The following is a 21,853-nucleotide window of genomic DNA, read 5'->3' on the forward strand; positions in this document are numbered from 1 at the left end:
CAGTCTATGTGGTTCTCTGTAATCCACAAATGAGTGAGATCATATGGTATTTATCTTTCTCTGACCTGCTTATTTCACTTAGCATAATGCTCTCCAGTTCCATCCATGCTGTTGCAAAAGGCAAGAGTTCCTTCTTTTTTACCGCAGCATAGTATTCCATTGTGTAGATGTACCACAGTTTTCTAATCCACTCATCTGCTGATGGGCACTTAGGCTGTTTCCAAATCTTAGCTATGGTGAATTGTGCTACTATGAACATAGGGGTGCATATATCCTTTCTGATTGGTGTTTCTGGTTTCTTGGGATATATTCCTAGAAGTGGGATCACTGGGTCAAATGGGAGTTCCATTTTTAGTTTTTTGAGGAAGCTCCATACTGTTCTCCACAGTGGCTGCACCAGTCTGCATTCCCACCAGCAGTGCAGGAGGGTTCCTTTTTCTCCACATCCTCTCCAACACTTGTTTGTTCATTTGTTGATGATAGCCATCTGACAGGTGTGAGATGATACCGCATTGTCATTTTGATTTGCATCTCCCGTATAATTAGTGACTTTGAGCATGTTTTCATATGTCTTTTGGCCTTCTGTATGTCCTCTTTCGAAAAGTGTCTATCTAGATCCATTGCCCATTTTTTTTTTATTGGATTGTTTATCTTCCTATTGTTAAGTTTCATGAGTTCCCTGTAAATGTTGGAGATTAAACCCTTATTGGTGATATCATTGGCAAATATGTTATCCCATGTAGTGGGTCTTCTTGTTGTTTTGTTGATGGTTTCCTTTGCTGTGCAAAAGCTTTTTATTTTGATGTAGTCCCATTTGTTTATTTTCTCTAGTTTCCATTGCCCTAGGAGCATTATCAGAGAAGAAATCCCTTTGGCATATGTTTGCGATTTCGCTGCCTGTGGATTCCTCTAGTATTTTTATGATTTCCCGTCTTACGTTTAAGTCTTTTATCCATTTTGAGTTTATTTTTGTGTATGGTGTGAGTTGGTGGTCTAGTTTCATCTTTTTGCATGTATCTGTCCAATTTTCCCAACACCATTTATTGAAGAGACTGTCTAGACTCCATTGTATGCTCTTGCCTCCTTTGTCGAATATTAATTGGGCATAGTGGTTTGGGTCGATTTCTGGGGTCTCTACTCTATTCCATTGATCTATATGTCTGTTCTTGTGCCAGTACCAAGCTGTTTTAAGAACAGTGGCTTTGTAATACAGTGTGATATCTGGTATTGATATCCCACCTACTTTGTTCTTCTTTCTCAGGATTGCTGAAGCTATTCGGGGTCTTTTTTTATTCCAGATGAATTTTTGGAACGTTTGTTCTAGATCTGTAAAATATGCCATTGGTAATTTAATGGGGATTGCATTGAATCTATAGATTGTTTTGGGTAGTATGGACATTTTGATGATGTTGATTCTACCAATCCATGAACACGGTATGTTCTTCCATCTGTTTATGTCTTCCTCTATCTCTTTTTTCAGTGTCCTGTAGTTTTTCGCATATAAATATTTTACCTCCTTAGTTAAGTTTATTCCTAGGTATCTTAATTTTTTTGGTGCGATGGTAAATGGGATTGCTTTTTAAGTCTCCCTTTCTGTAAGTTCACTATTGGTGTAAAGAAATGCCATGGATTTCTTGGCATTAATTTTGTATCCTGCTCCATTGCTGAATTCATTTACTAAGTCTAATAATTTTTTGATGTTGTCTTTAGGGTTCTCTACGTACAGTATCATGTCATATGCAAATAAGGACAGTTTTACTTCTTCTTTTCCAATCTGGATGCCTTTTATTTCTTCTTCTTGTCTGATTGCAACGGCTAGTACTTCCAGTACTATGTTGAACAGGAGTGGTGAGACGGGGCATCGCTGTCTTGTTCCTGTTTTTAGGGGGAATGGTTTTAATTTTTGCCCATTGATTATGATGTTTGCTGTGTGTTTGTCATATATAGTTTTTATTATGTTGAGGTATGATCCCTCTATTCCTATCTTGCTGAGAGTTTTTATCAAGAAAGGGTGTCGGATTTTGTCAAATGCTTTTTCCGCACCAATTGATATGACTATGTGGTTTTTTTCTCTCAATTTGTTTATGTGAATTATCACGTTTATTGATTTGCGGATATTGTACCATCCTTGCATCCCTGGGATAAATCCAACTTGGTCATGGTGTATGATCTTCCTGATGTACTGCTGGATCCGATTTGCTAGGATTTTGTTGAGGATTTTGGCATCTGTGTTCATGAGGGATATTGGCCTGTAATTCTCTTTCATTGTGTTGTCTTTATCTGGTTTTGGTATTAGGGTAATGCTGGCTTCATAGAATGAGCTTGGAAGTGTTCCTTCCTCTTGAATTTTTTGTAGTAGTCTGAGAAGGATAGGTTTTAGGTCTTCCTTGAATGTTTGGTAAAACTCCCCTGTGAAGCCATCTGGCCCTGGGCTTTTGTTTGCTGGAAGCTTTTTGATTATTGCTTCAATTTCCTCCATAGTTATTGGCCTATTGAGATTTTTCGATTCTTCCTGATTGAGTTTTGGAAGGTTGTATTTTTCTAGGAATATGTCCATTTCTTCCAGGTTGTCTAGTGTGTTGGAGTAGAGTTGTTCATAGTATTTTCTAACAATCCTTTGTATTTCTGTGGGATCTATTGTTATTTCTCCTCTTTCATTTCTGATTTTGTTTATTTGGGTCCCCTGTCTTTGTTTCTTGGTGAACCTGGCTAGAGGTTCATCAATCTTGTTTATCCTTTCAAAGAACCAGCTCTTGGTTTTGTTGATCTTTTGTATTGTTTTTTTGGTCTCTATGTCGTTTATCTCCGCTCTGATCTTTGTTATTTCCTTCCTTATGCTTACACTGGGCTATTCTTGTTGCTCTCTTTCTAACTCTTTGAGTTGTAGAGTTAGGTCATTTATTCTCATTGTTTCTTGTTTCTTGCAGTAGGCTTGTAGAGCTATGAACTTCCCTCTCAAGACTGCTTTCGCTGTGTCCCATAGGTTTTGGATTGTTGTGTTTTCATTGTCGTTTGTTGCCATGATGTTTTTTATTTCTTCTTTGATCTCGCTAGTAACCCAGTCATTGTTTAATAGCATGCTATTTAGTCTCCATGTGTTTGATTTTTTTGGATTGTTTTTATTGTAGTTGATTTCCAGTTTTATGCCATTGTGATCTGAGAAAATGCTTGATATGATTTCAATTTTCTTGAATTTGAAGAGACTTTGCCTATGACCCAATCAATATATGGTCTATCTTTGAAGATGACCCATGTGCACTTGAGAAGAATGTATATTCTGTGGCTTTGGGGTGAAATGTTCTGAAGAGGTCAATTAATTCCATCTGATCTAGTGAGTCATTTAGGATTGATGTTTCTTTGCTGATTTTTTGTTTAGAGGATTTGTCCAGTGGTGATAATGGGGTGTTAAATTCCCCTACTATGATTGTATTGCTGTCAATCTCTCCCTTGATCTCCTCCAGAAGATTTCTTACATATTTGGTTGCTCCTATATTGGGTGCATATATGTTTACCAGAGTTATTTCTTCTTGTTGGATTGCTCCCTTTAGTATTATGAAGTGGCCTTCGTTATCTCTTTTTATGTCCTTCACTTTGAGATCTAATTTGTCAGATATAAGTATTGCTACCCTGGCTTTTTTTCCACTTCCATTCGCCTGAAAAACCTTTTTCCATCCCTTCACCATCAGTCTGTGTGCGTCTTTTTTTCTGAGGTGGGTTTCCTGTAGACAGCAGATATATGGGTCATGTTTTCTTATCCACTCAGTTACCCATGTCTTTTGATTGGAGCATTTAATCCATTTACATTTAAAGTTATTATTGATAGATACTTGTTAGTCGCCATTTTTGTTCTTTACTGCTGTGTTCCTTCTTCGTTTCCAATTTTTTCTTTTTACAGCAGACCCTTTAGCATTTTTTGCATTGCTGGTTTGGTGGTAATAAACTCCCGTAGACAGTTTTTGTCTGTGAAGCTCCTGATTTCACCCTCAATTTTGATTAATAGCCTTGCTGGGTACAGTATTCTTGGATTCAGACCCTTCCTTTGCATGACTTTGTATATTTCATTCCATTGCCTTCTTGCCTGATGTGTTTCTGCTGAGAAATCAGTTGCTAGTCTGATGGGGGATCCTTTGTAGGTAACTTTCTGTCTCTCTGTGGCTGCTTTTAAGATTCTTGCTTTGTCATTGGTGTTTGCCAATTTAATTATAATGTGCCTTGGCATTGGTCTTTTGGGGTTCATTTTGTTTGGGACTCTGTGAGCTTCTTCGATTTGTATGAGTTTTTTCTTCCCTATATCAGGGAAATTTTCTGTCACTATTTTTTCAAACAGGTTTTCTATTCCTTGCTCAGTTTCCTCTCCTTCTGGCACCCCTATTATTTGGATGTTGTTTCGTTTCGTGTTGTCCCAGAGTTCTCTTAGGCTCTCCTCCTGCTTTTTAATTTTTTTTTCTAGAAGCTGCTCTACTTGGGTATTTTTTCCTACCTTGTCTTCTAGCTCGCTGATGCGGTCCTCTGCTTCTTCTAGTCTACTGTTGATGCTTTCTATTGAGTTCTTTATAGCAGTGATGTCATTTTTCATTTCTTCTTGGTTCTTACACATATTGTTGAATTTGTCTTCCATTCTTTTCATCCACCTTATGGCCATTTCTCTGAATTCTTTCTCTGACAGGTTGCTTGCCTCCATTGCCTCCATTTCATTTACTTCCTTTTCTGATGATGCCTGTTTTTCTTTCATATGCGGGTTGGTTCTTTGTTTCACCATGATCTCTCTTCTCCAGGTGTTTGGTTATGTAGTTCTCTCTCTGCTGCGTTGATTTAAAGGCACAAAATACAACACAACAAGGCACAACGTACAAGGCACTGAACACAAATGTATTCATGATATTAATAACCCCAAATAAAGGTGACCACCTGAGCAAAGAGGATTAGGGGATAAAGAAGAAAGAAGAGAAAAAGAGAAGAGAGAAAAAGGAAAAAAAAGGAGTGCAAAAATGAGATTGGGAAAAGGAAGGAAAAAAAGTAAGAGAGAAAAGAGAGAGAATGAAATAGAAGAGGGGAAGAGACTATTTATATGGGGAGAAAACTCTAATAGAACTGCCACTAATCCCAACAGATTCCAGCAACGGATCCCTGGAGACGAATGCAAACTACAAACAACAACTAATATCAAGCGAGGCAAGTGAAAACACAAAAATAACCGGAGAAAGAAAAAAAAACACAGAAAAATAAAAATAAAAAACAAAACAATCTCACAAACAAGCATAAAAAACCCCAATATACTCAAAATCAAGCAAACAATAGCAAAGCGACAGAGAGAGAGAGAAAAAATTTTGGATAGTGAAGAAAGATAAGAGAGAGGTGTATATGGATTTAGAGCAGGGGATTGGAAATTAGATATATAAGTAGGGTGAAATTTAGACAGGGGGTAAAAAGAAGGAATAGGGAAAATCTAAAGCAGGAATAGGGTAAGAGAAACAGGACAACAAAAGGGGAAAAGTGAGGAAGAGAGTTTTGGCTTAAAGGTAAAGTTGAGGTAGAGAAAAATGATGCTAAAGGAACGATGAAAATAGAATTAGAACACTAATCCCAAAATAAAATAAAGAAAAAATAAAATGACACTTTAAAAAATGGTAAAATGATAGTAGTAATAATACTTGTTAAAAATAAAAATGTAGTAATTAAAAAGGTAAAATCAGGTGATGAAAAAAATAAATAAATAAATAAAATAAAATAGATTTTTAATTAAAAGGTGAAAAAAGAATTTAAAAAAATGTGCAGTAGTGAAGGTGCTTCAGATCTTCTACTCTTCTTTTTGGCATGCCTTAGTCCTGCTACATATTCAGGAGAGTGTTGAATTTCCCTGCGATACACTGTTCCTCCGTGTTGTAAACTGCAGTCCTGATTTTAAGGCAGGCTGTATTTGTTTCCCAGACTGCCTTTATTTGTGTTTACAGAAGAGTCAGTTCGTGGCTCTGCCTCTGGGTGGCAGTGTGTCTGGATTGACCTCCAAGGCTATAAGTCCGTTCTATCCAGTAGTTAGGGTTTATTTTCTCTATTGTATTTGAAACTGGTTTGGGAAAGTCCACTGCCCAGAACTGGTTCTTTAATCGTTACTCCCCGCTCTGTTTCCCAGGTTCCCCAAAAACAACTTTCCCCTACAGTCTCTGCGAGTGACCCCAACTGGGCAATCCCATGCACTGGGTTTAATAATCAAACGCAAAGATTTAAGGGGAAGTGTAAAAACAAGAGCCAGAGAAGTTGCGTGAATTCGCAAGCCTCTACCTTCCAGGTCTGTGCACAGTCTCCACTCTCCCCTGGCACCAAGTAGCCGGCACCCTGGCAAAATCCGAGGCTGCTTTTTTGCATCCAGTCCAGCTATGGGCTTATTTTTAGCGTTCTCTTCTGCCAGCAGCCCTGCGGGAGCCCTTCAACACTCGCGGATCACACTGGCCCCAATGGCCGCAGACTTTGTGGGGCGCAGATTTCCCCCTGCGTGCGTTCCTCTCTCCAACCTGAATTGCAAACCGCACCTTTAGGGGAAATCTAATCTTTCCGTGAGGAGAAGCAGGGTTCATCTGAGTTCACATAGTCGCGCTGCTTGAGATCCGTTGTTTCCGGGTTAGTAGCCGATCTCTGGTTGCCAGGTCTTTGGGTGTATACCTTTCCAGTAACAGCCACTCAAGATGGCGCGGTTTCCGTAGCTGAGCCGGTGCTCCGGGAGAGATTTCAGCCGCAGTCTCCAACCGTCCCCTTTCTCCGGAGTCCTCTGACTTTTCCGGCTGCAAACTGTCTCTCAGCTGAATATCCTTTGCTTATTCGGGCTGTATGTTACCAGTTTCAGCTGCTCACCCTTATCTGCTCCGGGACAAGGCACAGGATATCCGTCTATACCTTCGCCATTTTCTTACCCCCCCCCCTCTTTATTTTTCTTAAAATGAAATTATCTTAATTTCATTTTCTGATTGTTCGTTGCTAGTGTGTAGAAATACAGTTGATTTTTGTCTATTGATCTTGTGGCATGCAACTTTGCTGAACTCATTTATTATTTCTATTAGTTTCTTAGTGTATTTCTTAGGGTTTTTACATCAAGGTCATGTCTGTTTAACCAGTGGATGAAAGACACTGGGGGGAGGGGGGAGTGCATATGCTGGGTAGTAGGGGAGGCCGGGGGAAGGTCAATGGGGAAAGAAAGGAGACCTATGTACTACTATTTGTAATACTTTAAACAATAAAATTAAAAAAAATAGAAAGACAGTTTACTTTTTCTTTCCAATCTGGATACCCTTTTATAAATTTATTTTGGGGGGCTTACTGGGCCTGGCTAGAAACTCCAATGTAATGTTGAATAAAAGTGGTAAGAGTGGACTTCTTTGTCTTGTTTCTGATTTTAGGAGGAATGAATTCAGTCTTTCTCCATTAGGTTTGATGTTGGCTTTAAATTTTTCATACATGCCATTCATCAGGTTGAGAAATTTTTCTTCTCTTTCTAGCTTTTTGAAGATTTTTGTCATGAGTGGATGCTATATTTTATCAAATGCTTTTTTTGTATCTATTGCAATGATGATGTGGTTTTTATTCTTTCATGTATTAGTACTATGTATTACATAAATTGACTTAAGAATATTAAACCAGCCTTGCATTTTTGGGATAAAGCCATTTGCTGATGTTGCATAATCCTTTTCAGTGTGTTGCTGGATTCATTTTGCTAGTTGGGGATTTTGTGTCTTTTATTCATGAGGGATATGTGTCTGTTCTATAGCTTGCTTGTGATGACTGGCTTTGGTATCAGGCTAGTATTGGCTTCATAGAGTGAGTTGGGAAATATCCCCCCTTTTCTATTTAATAAGATCGCAAAGGATTGGCATTAATTCTTTAAGTATTGATAGAATTCATCAGTGAAGCTATCTGGCTTGGACTTTTCTTTGTGGGAAGATCTTTGATTATTAATTTAAACTTATCATTTATTACAGGTCTATTCAGATTTCTATTTCTGCTTGAGTCAGTTTTGGTAATCTGTGTTTTTCTAGGAATTTGTCTGTTTCATCTAAGTAATCAAATTTGTTGGCATACAGTTGTTCATAATATGTTCTTGAAGATAGCTTCTTTTCTTGAAGATATATGTTCTGTTTAACCTATTGAGGATTTTCTGTTTCGTGTCTAATTTTGTTTTATCCTTTTTCATTTTGCAAATTCTCTAAATATCATGAGGTTTTTTTCAGAGCTTGCTTGCTTATTTTATGAATACAATAATCTCTTGTCTCTTTCAATTACTAAAATTAGTATTTTTCATTCTCTTAAGTTTCTTGCATCAGCCTTTCCTTCAAGGTTAGTTGCTCGTTGTGTTTATCCAGGTAGTGCCTTTACATTGATGATTTTCTTATACTGATTACTGTTTAAGGTTGATTTGTATTTATCTTTAGGATTATCTGAATTTATCACTATTGGGTACACTGAGCTGTTGTGACGGTGTGGTGTGATATCCTAAGGGAGAAGCGGACTAGCCAGCCACAGGTCTCTCCAGTTCTGGTGTGCTCTGACTGTTGTTGAGTGCTCTGCTTTCCTCCTTCAGTGGAAGAAGGAGGGAGTAATAGACCAAGTGCCTGGATGCATTTGGCATGGTCATGGTCATGGTTGTGCCAAGTGTCTCCCCACACTAGGATGTTATGGTGACCTGAAGATAGCTGGGGCATTGCCCTAGTTTTTCTTTCTGACCCCCAACTCACTCCACAGAACTGTCCTTTCCTACTGCAGCCTCGGACAGATGCCTCAGCCAGCTGTTGAGCAGGTCGTGAGGTACTTCCTGCTATCCATCACTCTCCCGAGGCCTGCTCTGGCTGCCAGCCTCTGTTGGATTATTTAGGTGTCAAGTGATAAAGTGTATGTGGTCACTTTGTCAGTCCCCCCTTCTCCTATATTAGGATTAGGATACAGGTGTCTGAACTCCCATTGTTTGGTCAGATTGACCATATCTGTTTTACAATTTCTGGAAATTCGTCAATACTTTAGAAGTATCTCCCAATACTTCTGATAGCATCTTTTCCTCTTATCCCATACTCCTGTTAATTTAATCTTTCAGTGTAGTTTTGAAGGGGAAGAGAGACACATTTGTTCAGTCTTTTTTTTTTTTTTTTTAGTCTTTTTATATTGAACAGATTGTTTTTTGTAAATGATTTTGGGTATTAACATTTTGTGTGTGTTGTGCTTTGCTCTTTGCTGTATGGTTGGCCCTCCATATCCATGGGTTTTGTATCCATAGAATGTAAGGCCGACTAAAGGACTTGAGCATCAGTAGATACTAAGGGAGGACTACCCATCTTCACAGGAACAACATGTGTATCCCATACATCCAAAGTAATTTTGGTGCAGTCATAACTAATGTAGTCATTTTTCAGTTTTTCAGCTGCAGTCTGTATAGAACAACTCAAATACCTACAGCAGTCATTCTCAACCTTCTGGCCCTTTAAATACAGTTTCTCATGTTGTGACCCAACCATAAAATTATTTTCGTTGCTACTTCATAACATGTTGCTGCTGTTATGAATCATAATGTAAATATCTGATATGCAGGATGGTCTTCGGCGACCCCTGTGAAAGGGTCGTTCGACCGCCAAAGGGGTCGCGACCCACAGGTTGAGAACCGCTGACCTACAGGGTTAGGGTAGAGAACAGGTGGTAAACAAAACAGGTACCGGCTATGGAAAGTTTCTGAGATAGTAAAAAACTATATCATGCTGATCAGGCAAGAAAGACCTGCAAAAGTTGCAAAAAAGTAAATATTAAATGTTCTCATGCACACACAAAAATGATAATTATGTGATGTGATCCAGGTGTTAGCTAATGCTATGATAGTAATCATTTGGCAATATATAAGTATATCAGAGCAATATGTTGTATACCTTAAACTTACACAATGTTATATGTCACTTATATCTCAGTAAAACTGTTTACACCCTAGCCTGTTTGCTCAGTGGTTAGAGCATCGGCCTGTGGACTGAAAGGTCAAGAGCACTTATCTTGGTTGCAGGCTCAGTCCTCGGCCCTGGTTGATCAGGGCATGTGTGGGAGGCAACCAATTGATGTGTCTCTCTCACATCTATGTTTCTATCCCTCTCCCTTCCTCTCTTTCAAATCAATAAAAATATATTTTAAAAAATACTGGAAGGAAAAATTCCAGATGTGAACAGTGATCTCTGGATTGTGGAAGTGTATGTAATTTTCCTGCCTTCCTTACAGCTTTCAAATTTAAGTACCATAAGCATATATTGTTTTTACAGTGGATAGCTACAAAAATTATTGTTTTTACTGGCTATGGACTTTCTTCTTGCTGTGGTATATTTCTGAATTTAACACACTAGCTCTTTTTCAAACTAGTTTTTAGTGAGCCGGTTTCAATGATTTTGTATTTAGAGGCAATAAGGAACTTAGATAGTTGCAAATAATCTTGTGGAACTTACTCCATCAGTTGTACAATGGGACCAAAAAAATTATTTTTCTTTCAGCTTGCCAGTGCAATGGCCACAGCAAATGCATTAATCAGAGTATCTGTGAGAAGTGTGAGAACCTGACCACGGGCAAGCACTGTGAGACCTGCATATCTGGCTTCTATGGTGATCCCACCAATGGGGGGAAATGTCAGTGTAAGTCAAATCCATCCATCAGGATTACTGACTGCAACCCAGATGTAACACAGTGCTTCTCTTTGACTTGAATATCTAAAAGGAGAAAGAAGCCAATTGGTTTTGGATACTGTATTTCTTAAGTCATACAAGAAAGAGGCTTAAAGTGGAGAATGCATTAACTCCATCTGTTCTATGTTGCCTCCTGGAATGGCGCACCGGTTGAGTGTCAGGTTAGATGAGCATAGGCGGCGGGGGAGGGGGGGGTGGAGGGGGGGTGGTCTTTGGACTATTGAGGGAGCCCAGACAAAAGGCTCAGCAAAAGCCTCTTATGGACCCTGGTTGGGGAGGGAGGGTGAAGAGGAAGGGCTGGGAGTGGGAAAGCCCTGGGGATGGAGAGTGGAGAAAGTGTCTTCAAGGCTTTCCTCTCCTCCCCCATGAGGAAGCTCAGCAGAGGCCTGAAGATGACCTCTGCCCAAGGCCTCAGATAAGGAGACTGAGGAATGAAGGCATCTGAATTTGGAATGCAAATATATGAAAGAGGGGGCCAACCAGGGGTTCCTGACACTTTGGCTGTAACTCTCCTCAGAGACTTCCATCCAGGCTGGTGTGGGAGGGCAGCTTTCCCTCTAAGGCCTGCAGGGAAAGGCTATGGTTGGAAAAAAATGCATGTAGGTTTTTAACCAGAAGCCGGACTCCTCAGTCAGTACTTCTAGTGTGTTTTAAATATTTAAATAGTCCCACATTTCCCCATGCATGTCAAATAGATTTCTGTAAGCAACAGGACATTTTATTGTTAGAATATAAATTATGTTTTTTATAAGTGACCAGTGATACCAATGAACTTATTTTTGGTTTGTTCTAGTTTCCATGAAAAGACCCTTCAGGTTCTGAGCAGGAAAATAATAAGAAAAGAAAATCTCCGCTCATTTGGTTGTTAAAATTAGTAGTGCACATCAAGAAGACACCCCCTCCCCACGGCCTGGGCGGGATGCTCCCAAGCTCTTGTTTCCCGGACATCTGGATAGGGGCACATGAAAGTGTGTGAATATTTTTTAAAAAGGTTTCATAGTAAATTAGTCTTCCCCTCTGCTTTCTCAAAAGCTTACAAGCTAGTGGCTGGTGGGTACCAGGCCGAACCTAACTCTGCCTCCAAGATCCTTCACATGGCTCTTGAGAAAGGTCTGATCCCAGAGCAGCCAGGAGAAAGCTGTGTCCTAGCGGTATATCCCTTAACCTTGCTGGGGTTCAGTTTCCTCATCTGCAAATATGGGGATGTTGGAATGAAAGCAGTCAGAGAATGCATGACACATAGTCATCACCCAGTAGATGTGAATAATTATTATTACTTTTCTAATGTCATTTTCTACCACTCTTAAATAAAATTTCTTGCTCAGATTAAAAAATTTTCAGTAAAAGTATTTTTCTACTCCTATGAATAGACTTCATCCATTAGACAGTAATCAGAGTACCTAAACCTATTGATAATTGTGTACAAGGCATTGTGCTGGCAGCCACCCAAGACGTAGGGGCTTTTATTATCCCTGTGATCAAGGAACCTATCTGCCCAACTTCTTACTGCAAGATGGGAACCACATCCAGGATGTGTAACTTTAACTACTGGGTCTGGTTGTGCCTCCAAGCGCCTGTACCAATAGCCAGGTCTGCTGGATCTATGCCTTGTCTTCATCCCCAGATCTTCATCAGCCATCTAGGAAAATTGCATTCTGCTCTGTAGCAGTTGTGGGGCCTGAGTACTATTGTCCATAACTTAGAGCTAATTTTATTTTTTAGGGTCTCAATCCACAATAGAAAGCATGATTTTAAAATGCTGTGAGTGGCACTAAGTCTTTTATGTTTTCCTCTTATAATTATAAAATCCTTAAGCTAAGGATAATAACCATGATTTATTGAATGCTTACTATGTTTCATTCATGTATTATCTCATTTAATTTTCACAACAGTCCAAGAGACAGGTACTATTATCATACCCATCATATAGATGCGAAAACAGAGACTTAAAGGAGCTAAATATCGTGTCCGAAGTTACAAAGGAGCTAAGTGGAGTGGACTGTATTCAAACCCAGGCAAACTGACTTCAGGCCTTTGCTTTTTTGTTAATATACTGTACTCCCCTCTCCATACTCAACTGAGCCAGCAGTTGAACACTCATGTTTCTGAATGTGCATCCATTCTCTTAACAGATTTACTATTCTGTTTCACAGGTTTCTTTGGGTGATTTTTTTCTCTGCAATATTTATTTTAAAAGTGCACCTATCTCCAGCCTAATGCCTTTAATTTTATTCACAGAAAAACAGGGTGTAAAATGAAAAGGAATTGAGCAAAAAAACTCACTTATTTCAACTAACACATAAAATTTATCATGTCTCATACTTATCCTGTACTAGAGGCCTTGCTCCTTACCGCCCACATGCTCGCTGCTGCTTACTGCTGGGCTCACTGCTCCTTAGTGCTGCCGCAGAGGCAGGAGAGGCTCCCACCACCGTTGCTATGCTCACCAGCTATGAGCCTGGCTTCTGGCTGAGCAGTGCTCCCTTTGTGGGAGCACACTGACCACCAGGGGGGAGCTCCTGTGTTGATGTCTGCCCCCTGGTGGTCAGTGCGCGTCAAGTGACCGGTCATTCTAGTTGTTCCGCCATAACGGCCACTTAGGCTTTTATTATATAGACTAGAGTCCTGTTGCACGCAGATTCGTGTGATAGGCCTTCTTTCCCCTGGCTGCCAGCACCAGTTTTCCTCTGGCACCCGGGACCCAGATCTTCACTCTGGCCACCGCCTTCCATCTTCGCTCTGGACACAGTCTTTGCTGCGGCTGGAGCCTTCAGTCTTTGCTCCTCGCTCCGGCCAGAGTCTTCAGTCTCTGGCCAGAGCTGCTCCTGTAGCTCCTTCCGCCCCCCACCCTCTCCCTCATAGCTTGATCGCTGCTTCACCTGCAGACCTCGCCGACGGGCTCCTGGGTCCCAGGGGGCCACCTTGCCTGCGGCCTGGCTTTCCAGCGGCTCCTGGGGTCGCACACGTGGGCTTGGATGGCGGCTCCCGGTGTCCCACCCTGCCTGCAGTATGCAAATTAGCCACCATCTTTGTTGGCGGTTAATTTGCACATTGCACTGATCCGGCAATGGCGATGGTAGCGAAAGTACGGTTAATTACCATGTTTGTTTATTATTAGATAGGACTAGAGACCCAGTGCATGAAATTCATGCACTTGGGGGGGGGACGGTGTCCCTCAGCCTGGGCTGTGCCCTCTCATAGTCCAGGAGCCCTTGGGGATGTCCCACTGACAGCTTGGTGTGGGAAGCAGGCCTAAGCCATCAGTCGGACATCCTTAGCGCTGCCAGGGAGGCAGGAGAGGCTCCCACCACCACCACTGTGCTCACCAGCCAGCCCCCTGTGGGAGCACACTGACCACCAGGGGGCAGCTTCTGTGTTGAGCATCTGCCCCCTGGTGGTCAGTGTGCATCATAGTGACCGGTCGTTCTGCCGTTTGGACAATTTGCATATTAGCCTTTTATTATCCTACATAATAAAAGGCTAATATGCAAATTGACCCCTCAGGGGTTTGAGCAGGAGTTCGACTGCTCGCTATGATGTACACTGACCACCAGGGGGTAGCGCAGAATGAAGGAAGGCCCCGGCCAGCAACCAGCAGCTAGGGTAAGGAAGGCCCCGGCCAGTAGCTGGAAGACCCCGATCGACCCTGATCACTGGCCAGGCCTAGGGACCCTACTTGTGTGTGAATTTCATACACCAGGCCTCTAGTGTGTTAGATTAAAAAACGGTATAGAGATGTTGATGGCTAGAGGAGAGAAGTGACAGGAGTAGTTTTTTATGGAGGCCAAGAAGAAGGCAAGGAAGGCTGGTGAGTCCTGAATAGTCGCTGAAACACCAACCTGCTATTGGAATCCCACCCTACTTCTGAGCCCTAGTGGGGTTTGAAATGTGACCATTGTGGAGAAGGCACCTCAGCTGAGGCTGAGTGCAGCCTGACCAACCCTCCCCTCAGACTGTCATCACTCAGAACATCTCCATGGGGGCAGGGACTGTGTCTCTGTCCTCACACCCAGCGACTGGCACACTAGAGACACTCTATTAAATGTTTATTGAATGAATAGAAGAATTGTAATAGTGGAAACCACAGTCTATTAAAAAGATAAAAATTGGGATTGCTTCAGATGGTGGTGGAAATGACTTTCCTCCTGTCCTTTGACTTTGGTTCCTTTAATGTTGCCTTTACATTATTTGAGATAAATCATTAGCTGGAAAAAAAGAATCTTACTTATTAAATGCTTTAATCTTTCATATCAAATCCAATTGTTATTAATTTAGTTGTTTTAGAAAAAGTGTCTGATAATAATCTTTTAAGCCAATTGTGACCAACATTCCTTTTCCTCCTTCCAGTATGTAAGTGCAATGGTCACGCATCACTGTGCAATACCAACTCGGGCAAGTGCTTCTGCACCACCAAGGGCGTCAAGGGGGACGAGTGCCAGCTGTGAGTACCACCCTCCCAGGACCCCTGCCACAGGCCATGCCTGGGTTTAGTGATTGACCCAGGTCATCTGGGTCGATGCCTTGTTGCCATGGGCTCTAAGGGATCCCAAGTTGATTGATTTGGAATTTTGCCCTTTCTACTTCAGACAGGTCTAACTTGGACAACCTCCATAGTGAGTAGGTCATCAGTTTAGCAGCAGTTCCTTAATAACTCTGACATTCCCTGGGTTGCTGACTTGGATTAGTTATCTAACTTCAGCCAGTACTCGGTTTTTGTCATGTCAGGAGATTGAACCTTTTTTCGAAAGAGAGTTGGAAGAGCTGGTATTCCCAGACAGTATTTTATTTGGCATTTTGGTTGTCTGATAGTGGAGGTGATCCTCTCTGGCCTTGAACACATCCCACTCTGTTCTAGCATTTTCCTTGATGAAGTAGATGAGACATCTTCCAAGGGAGAGTGGGGTCCCCACCTATGAGGATGCAAGCAGATGTGGGGTTTCAGCCCTGGCTGTGCCTCCCCTGAGCGGGGTCCTCTTGAGGTGAATCACTTAACTGCTGAATCTGTTTCCACCTCTTTCAATAGTGGGACTAACAGTAATTGTTTTTAATGTCCTGGGATGTTGAAAGAAGAGGGATTGTTCTCGAATTCATATATTCCTGTCTGCCTCACCAGGAAACCTCATAAAACACATGCTCCAGGTTTACTCATTCTCTCAAGAAGAGACTTAGAAATGTTTAGTAGTATCAAAATATTGAGCTGATGCAAGCAGATGTGTCATTGGTAAGCAAAGTTATGTAACCAGTGATTGAGGCTTGATAGTGGTGTTCAGGAGGGAAATGCTCTGTCTACATTTTCTAGTTTACATTAGTGCATATACGTTTATTGGTTTTATGCTGCCCTGAAACCAGTACGTGAAGAAAAGTATAATCAAAGGTCAAATTTAATTTTTGAGTCCAGGTTTCTTTAAACAGAAAAATGTTATAGAGAAAAATTAATCACTCCTGTCCTCAGTTTTGATACACAGCAAAGAAATGGGGAATAGGCCCAGTGAAAGACTTTCTTTTTAAGAGATTTAGGTATAAACAAGTGCTGTTAATCACCCTTTATAAAAGGACACATATCCCTGTATTATTTATCTGGGCAAAGTGCTTGACCCAAGCTTTCCCCTTCTTTTTCCATAGTTCATAGCTATTGTGCTTGCCTCAATGGTTTTGCTGATGTTCATAGATAATACCTATGAGGAAATTAATAAATTTTTTTTAACTAGAACTTATTTTTTCTCTAGACTGGTGAACTGTGTCCCAGGTTTTTTGTTGTTTTTTTTTAAAGGTTCTTTGTGTTTATCCTTCTTTTACTTGTATTTAAAGAACAGGATCAGTTTATCCAGGGAGAATAGGAAAGAGATGAAAAATGAATATATGAAAAATGTTTTAACTGCACTTTTAAAAGAATAGTTCATATAAAAGTAAAAATGTGTTTTTCATGATTATAAGTAGGATCTAGATATATTTGGGTTTCTCTCATTTGTTTGGCAAATGTTTCTCAGTTGGTGGTTGTATGAACTCATGGGCAGTCAGCATTAAAAATAAATGCAAATTCTTGTTCACTTGATTTGAATAACAGTGAAGAATGTAATTATATGTACTGACTCAAAAATGGTAGTTTATATTAAAGGGTCTACTTGATTTTAAAATGAATGTAGATTCTCTTTTAAATAGCAATAGAAAATAATCTTTATTTTTTCCCCCCCCCTAGTTGTGAAGTAGAAAATCGATACCAGGGAAACCCTCTCAAAGGAACATGTTATTGTAAGTGTTTTTGTAATTCTTGTCTGTCTAGAAGCAAAGTAGTTCAGTAAAACTTCATTATTGTCTTTAACATTGTTTGGGAATGGTAAGTGCTGTAGGAATATAGCAATGATCCATGGAAGTGTCCTCTTTTTCGATGTGCTTACATTCTATTAAGTTTAATACATATATGAGCACAATTTTAAACTACTTTAATTGTGATTATAGTTTATTTTAGTTTGTCCATAGCAGATATCAGGGAAGAGTACAGAGATATATATCTCTGGGGTTTTTTGCTTATGTTCCCTGGAAACCTTGTTTCATTTGCCATTACCTGGTTGGGGTCACCATATTTCTTATTTTAGGACATAGGTGAAAAAAAAATATATTATCTCGGCTGTCATGGCTCAGTGGTTGAACATTGACCTATGAACCAGAAGGTCATAGTTTGATTCCCTGTCAGGGCACATGCCTGGGTTGCAGGCTCGATCCCCAGTGTGGGGTGTGCAGGAGGCAGCCAATCAGTGATTCTCTCTCATAATTGATGTTTCTGTCTCTCTCTCCCTCTCCCCTCTGAAATCAATAAAAGTATTTCTTTTTATCCTAAAATATAGTTGAAGTTATCATTCTCTCTGAAACTGATTTGGCTTACCCACCTCTTTAGGAACTAATATATAAAATGAAATCTGTAATGATTAACTTATACTGAAAGGTAAATCTGGCAAAGTGACCAGGTCATTATGGGTAAATACATTGTCTTCCAGAACCCACATAGCAGGCCAGATTATGGAACCAGAGAAAAATGAGTTAATGTTTAGCATATACACTCTAATTACATACTTGCTTTCCTGGGTTGAATAGTGTCCCCTCAAAATTCGTGTCCAACTGGAACCTATAAATGTAATATAGTAGTATATAGATACTTTATAGGGTAAAAAAAATTTTTCCCTAGGAGAAAAGAGAAAAACTTTATGACCTTGGGAAAAGAGTTCTTAGATATGATTCTAAAAGCACAATTTATAAAAGAGAAAGTTGTTTATTAGGACTTATCAAAATTTAAAACTTGTATTTTAAAAACACCATTAAGAAATAAGCCCTGGCTGGTGTGGCTCAGTAGGTTGGAGCATTGTCCCATACACCAAAAGGTGGCAGGTTCACTTCCCAGTCAGGGCACAAACCTGGATTGCATCTGGTAGGGGCACATATCAGAGACAGACGATTAATGTTTTTTTCTCTCACATAGATGTTTCTTTTTAATATATTTTATTGATTTTTTACAGAGAGGAAGGGAGAGGGATAGAGTGTTAGAAACATCGATGAGAGAGAAACATCGATCAGCTGCCTCCTGCACACCCCTCACTGGGGATGTACCCACAACCAAGGTACATGCCCTTGACCGGAATCGAACCCGGGACCCTTGAGTCCGCAGGTCGACGCTCTATCCACTGAGCCAAACCAGTTAGGGCTAGATGTTTCTTTAAAAAAATTTTTTTATGAGTGGGGAGGGGGAGGATGGGGGTTAATGGGGGGGGGGGAATGAGGACACATTTGTAATTCCTTAACTAATAAAGAATTTAAAGATAAAAAAATTATTTTTAAATAAAAAAAGCCACAGGCTAGAAAATATTGCAAAGTATATATAGTTTTAAAACTTTTTTCTAGAATATATTTTTATTGACTTTAAAGAGGAAGGGAGAGGGAGAGAGAGATAGAAACATCAATTATGAGAGAGAATCATTGCTCGGCTGCCTCCTGCATGCCCCCCACTGGGGATCGAGCCTGCAACCCAGGCATGTGCCCTGACCGGGAATCAAACCATGACCTCCTGGTTCATAGGTCGACACTCAACCATTGAGCCACTGCGGCTGTGTGCAAAGCATATATTTGATAAAGGTCTTATATCCAGAATATATGAAGAACTCTTACAATTGAATAAGGAGACAGTTCCAGTTAAAAACAGGCAAAGATTTGAATAGACATTTCACCAACGAATATATATAAACTAGAGGCCCGATGCACGAAATTCATGCAAGGTGCTTGGTCCTCGCAGCCCCAGCTTCGTCCGGAAGGTTGTTTGTCCAGTATAATTAGCATATTATGCTTTTATTATTATAGATGGCCAATAAGCACATGAATAAATGGGTAACATTAGACATTTGGAATATATGTATTAAAACCACAGTGAGATACACTCCTAGAACGACTAGACTCGAAAGCCAATACTGTGGATTTAGAGAAGACAACTGGAGTCTCACATCTGCCCCTACATTCATGAGAAAAGCCTGGCCTCACCGGACATATAGTTGGAAAATGGAGTATTTTAATTACCTTTTCACATAATTATGGATATTATGCTTTGATACTGTACCAAAACCAGACAACTGGCTATTCTTTGTGGGAATGTGAAATAGTATAGCCACTTTGGAAAACCATATGGCAGTTTATTAAACAGTTAAAAATAAAATTGCCAACAACTCCCCATTTATAACATTACTAGTATATGCTTAAGTACAGCCTAGCTTGCAATAAATAGATGTTCAATTAATATTTGTAGGTAGGTTAGGTTGGAGCCTAAAATCTCAACCAGGATAATGGTATAAGGAGGCTTTGGTGGGTATATCCAAACAAAATGATACTGCCCTTTATTTCCTTTGAAAAACCCCCAGTCTCCGGGTATAAGTGAGCCAAAAGTGCTTTCCTGGTATTGAATATTTATGAGATAATCAAGGTGTGTTTCTAGAGACCTGTTTTGTTTTACTTCAACTTTTAAATACCCATGTCTTTCTTATCATAGATACCCTTCTTATTGACTATCAGTTCACCTTTAGCCTGTCCCAGGAGGATGACCGCTATTACACAGCCATCAATTTTGTGGCTACACCTGATGAAGTAAGATTTAAAAGTCTTTTTTTTGTCATTATGGATAAAAGCACTGCCTTAACAGTGGTCTCCAGAGTGGAGCACACAGGATGATGTTTAGAGGTACAGGGAAGAAATGTTAGATCTACATTTTATCGCCTTTCCACCTAAAAGGCAGGAATGGTTTTAAGATTTACCACTATCAGATACACAGACTGACACTGACTCCACACATACTTGATTTGCCCATCAGCCCATTGCATCCCTGTACAGAAAAGGAGAAGAGACTGCAAGGGAAACTCCCCCATCAGAGGGGCAGATCGCAAAGCCATGATTTACTCTCTCAAAGTAGATCAGAGGCTTAAAAAGTACTCACCAAGAAACTGCAGATTGAAATCAATACCAGTGGTCAAGGGAGGTGGCAGAGGTGACACTACTCATAGAATAAGTTGTTAGCCTCATTCGAGTGGAGGTAAAAACAGCAAAGGTTTAGTTATTCCCAACAAGAAGTTAGCCAGAAATAATTGAAATTATTAAGATGACTATTTGAAACATGGATTTATATCTACTGACGTTAATAATGAACCCCATCTTGCCATAAGGTAGTTTCCTAGTGGTAGAAGGGTGCCAACACAGCATGACATTTAAAAGTGAAGCATCTAGAACATAAAGACACATCTACATAATTTCTTCAATGAAATATAAAGTTATTCATTACCCACTCCAATACATAATGCAATTTTTCTAAACTTGATGATAAATTACTTAGGAGCCTCCTTAGAAGTTTCTTATTTCTCATCAATGTACTTTAAATGAAAATAGTTCGTGGGAAAACTGCGTAGGCATATCATTTCAGGGGCTATGTTAAATGGAATTTTGAAAAAAGATTTTAGGATAAGGTTATAGCAAAAGGACCAAATATGAAATTTATTTACTAAACTTACTCATAAGCAAGTGGTTGAAGCGCTCAGTCTTTCAGGATGTAATTGATGTTGTTAATTTTATTTTAAATAAGCAAGTAGGCTCTTGGTAATACTTCTTAGCAATGTGGGCAGTGACCATGAAAACCTTTGGACCTGCCTGTTTACCTTATGAATATTTAATAGAGGTATCCAGTGTGTATCTTCTATCTTTTAAAAAAGCACTAGGTTCCAAATTTATTGACCTTTCTGTGGAATAAGTACTTGTTAGTAGTGTGCTGCCAACAAATACTAAAATTAAGCATTTGAGCTGCCCCTGCAAGGGGACGGCGAGGTTTTATTAATAAATGAGAAGATAACTGCTTTGTGAGAGAAACTTCTGTTTGGAGATTCCATTTTGAAAACATTTCCATTGAAGTTTTGTCCTGTAGAAACTATTAAAACAACACCCTTAAAAATCTTAATTTTCTAATGTTTTGTGGTATTACAAAATGAAGAATTTCAGCAGGATTGGATCCATTTGTAAAATGTAAAAATACAACATCTGATTTATTTGCAATAAATAATTCTTCGACAAATGTCAGTAAAAAGTAAAAATTAGTATTAAAATTTACCCAGCATGGCTAACAGTATACTTCTCCCAGTTGCCACAACACCATTCTCACAGATATTTTTTCAGTCACTAAAACCAAAATATCAAAATAAGTTAAACTAGCTCTTCAACTTGCTATATCTCGAAGTGGTAAACAAGATTTTCAAAGTTAATAAAATACATTTAGTCGTCTTTCTCTATTTGAAATAATATTTTTAGTTAGAGAAAAATGTTCAAATCATGAATGAATACCATCAAATTATGTTTTCATTTAGTTTATTTCAGCTTTGTTTACTTTTTTAAAAACCATTTCCATTTTGGAGAACTTGACACTATATAATCTATTAGTTCAGAAGTACATAGACTGAATTTATAAATACATTTAAAGTGGGACCCTTGATCAAGTATTTTATATCCAGACGTTTGAAACGGCTGCCCAGAGGTTTCTTAGGAGGCTGATTTCCCTAACATAGGTCACAGGATGTAAGTCATTGTTGTCTGGCAAGGCTGTTTTTTTAAAGATATATTTTTCATGGAGTTAGGCATTTGGTAAATCATTCAATTCCATG

At 39.6% G+C, this 21,853-nt stretch overlaps 1 protein-coding gene across 7 annotated transcripts in view; it reads left to right on the forward strand.

Annotated features, from left to right (window-relative positions):
• ATRN (attractin) overlaps positions 1-21,853 on the forward strand; it is a 157,240-nt gene that overhangs the window by 89,499 nt on the left and 45,888 nt on the right. For 6 of the 7 annotated variants that reach the window (XR_004970097.1, XM_036323422.1, XM_036323417.1 and 3 more), the window contains 4 exons: positions 10,497-10,634; positions 15,033-15,126; positions 16,882-16,934; positions 19,708-19,802. Coding sequence is in view for 6 of the 7 variants with exons in the window: in XM_036323422.1 (XP_036179315.1) it covers positions 10,497-10,634; positions 15,033-15,126; positions 16,882-16,934; positions 19,708-19,802 (380 nt within the window). In the remaining variant the exon portion in view is untranslated. The remainder of the gene's footprint in view (positions 1-10,496; positions 10,635-15,032; positions 15,127-16,881; positions 16,935-19,707; positions 19,803-21,853) is intronic. The other variant, XM_036323419.1, reaches the window with a different exon arrangement.

The sequence above is a fragment of the Myotis myotis genome, unplaced genomic scaffold (genome assembly GCF_014108235.1).
Source record: "Myotis myotis isolate mMyoMyo1 unplaced genomic scaffold, mMyoMyo1.p scaffold_m19_p_9, whole genome shotgun sequence".
In the NCBI taxonomy this organism is placed as follows: Eukaryota; Metazoa; Chordata; class Mammalia; order Chiroptera; family Vespertilionidae; genus Myotis; species Myotis myotis.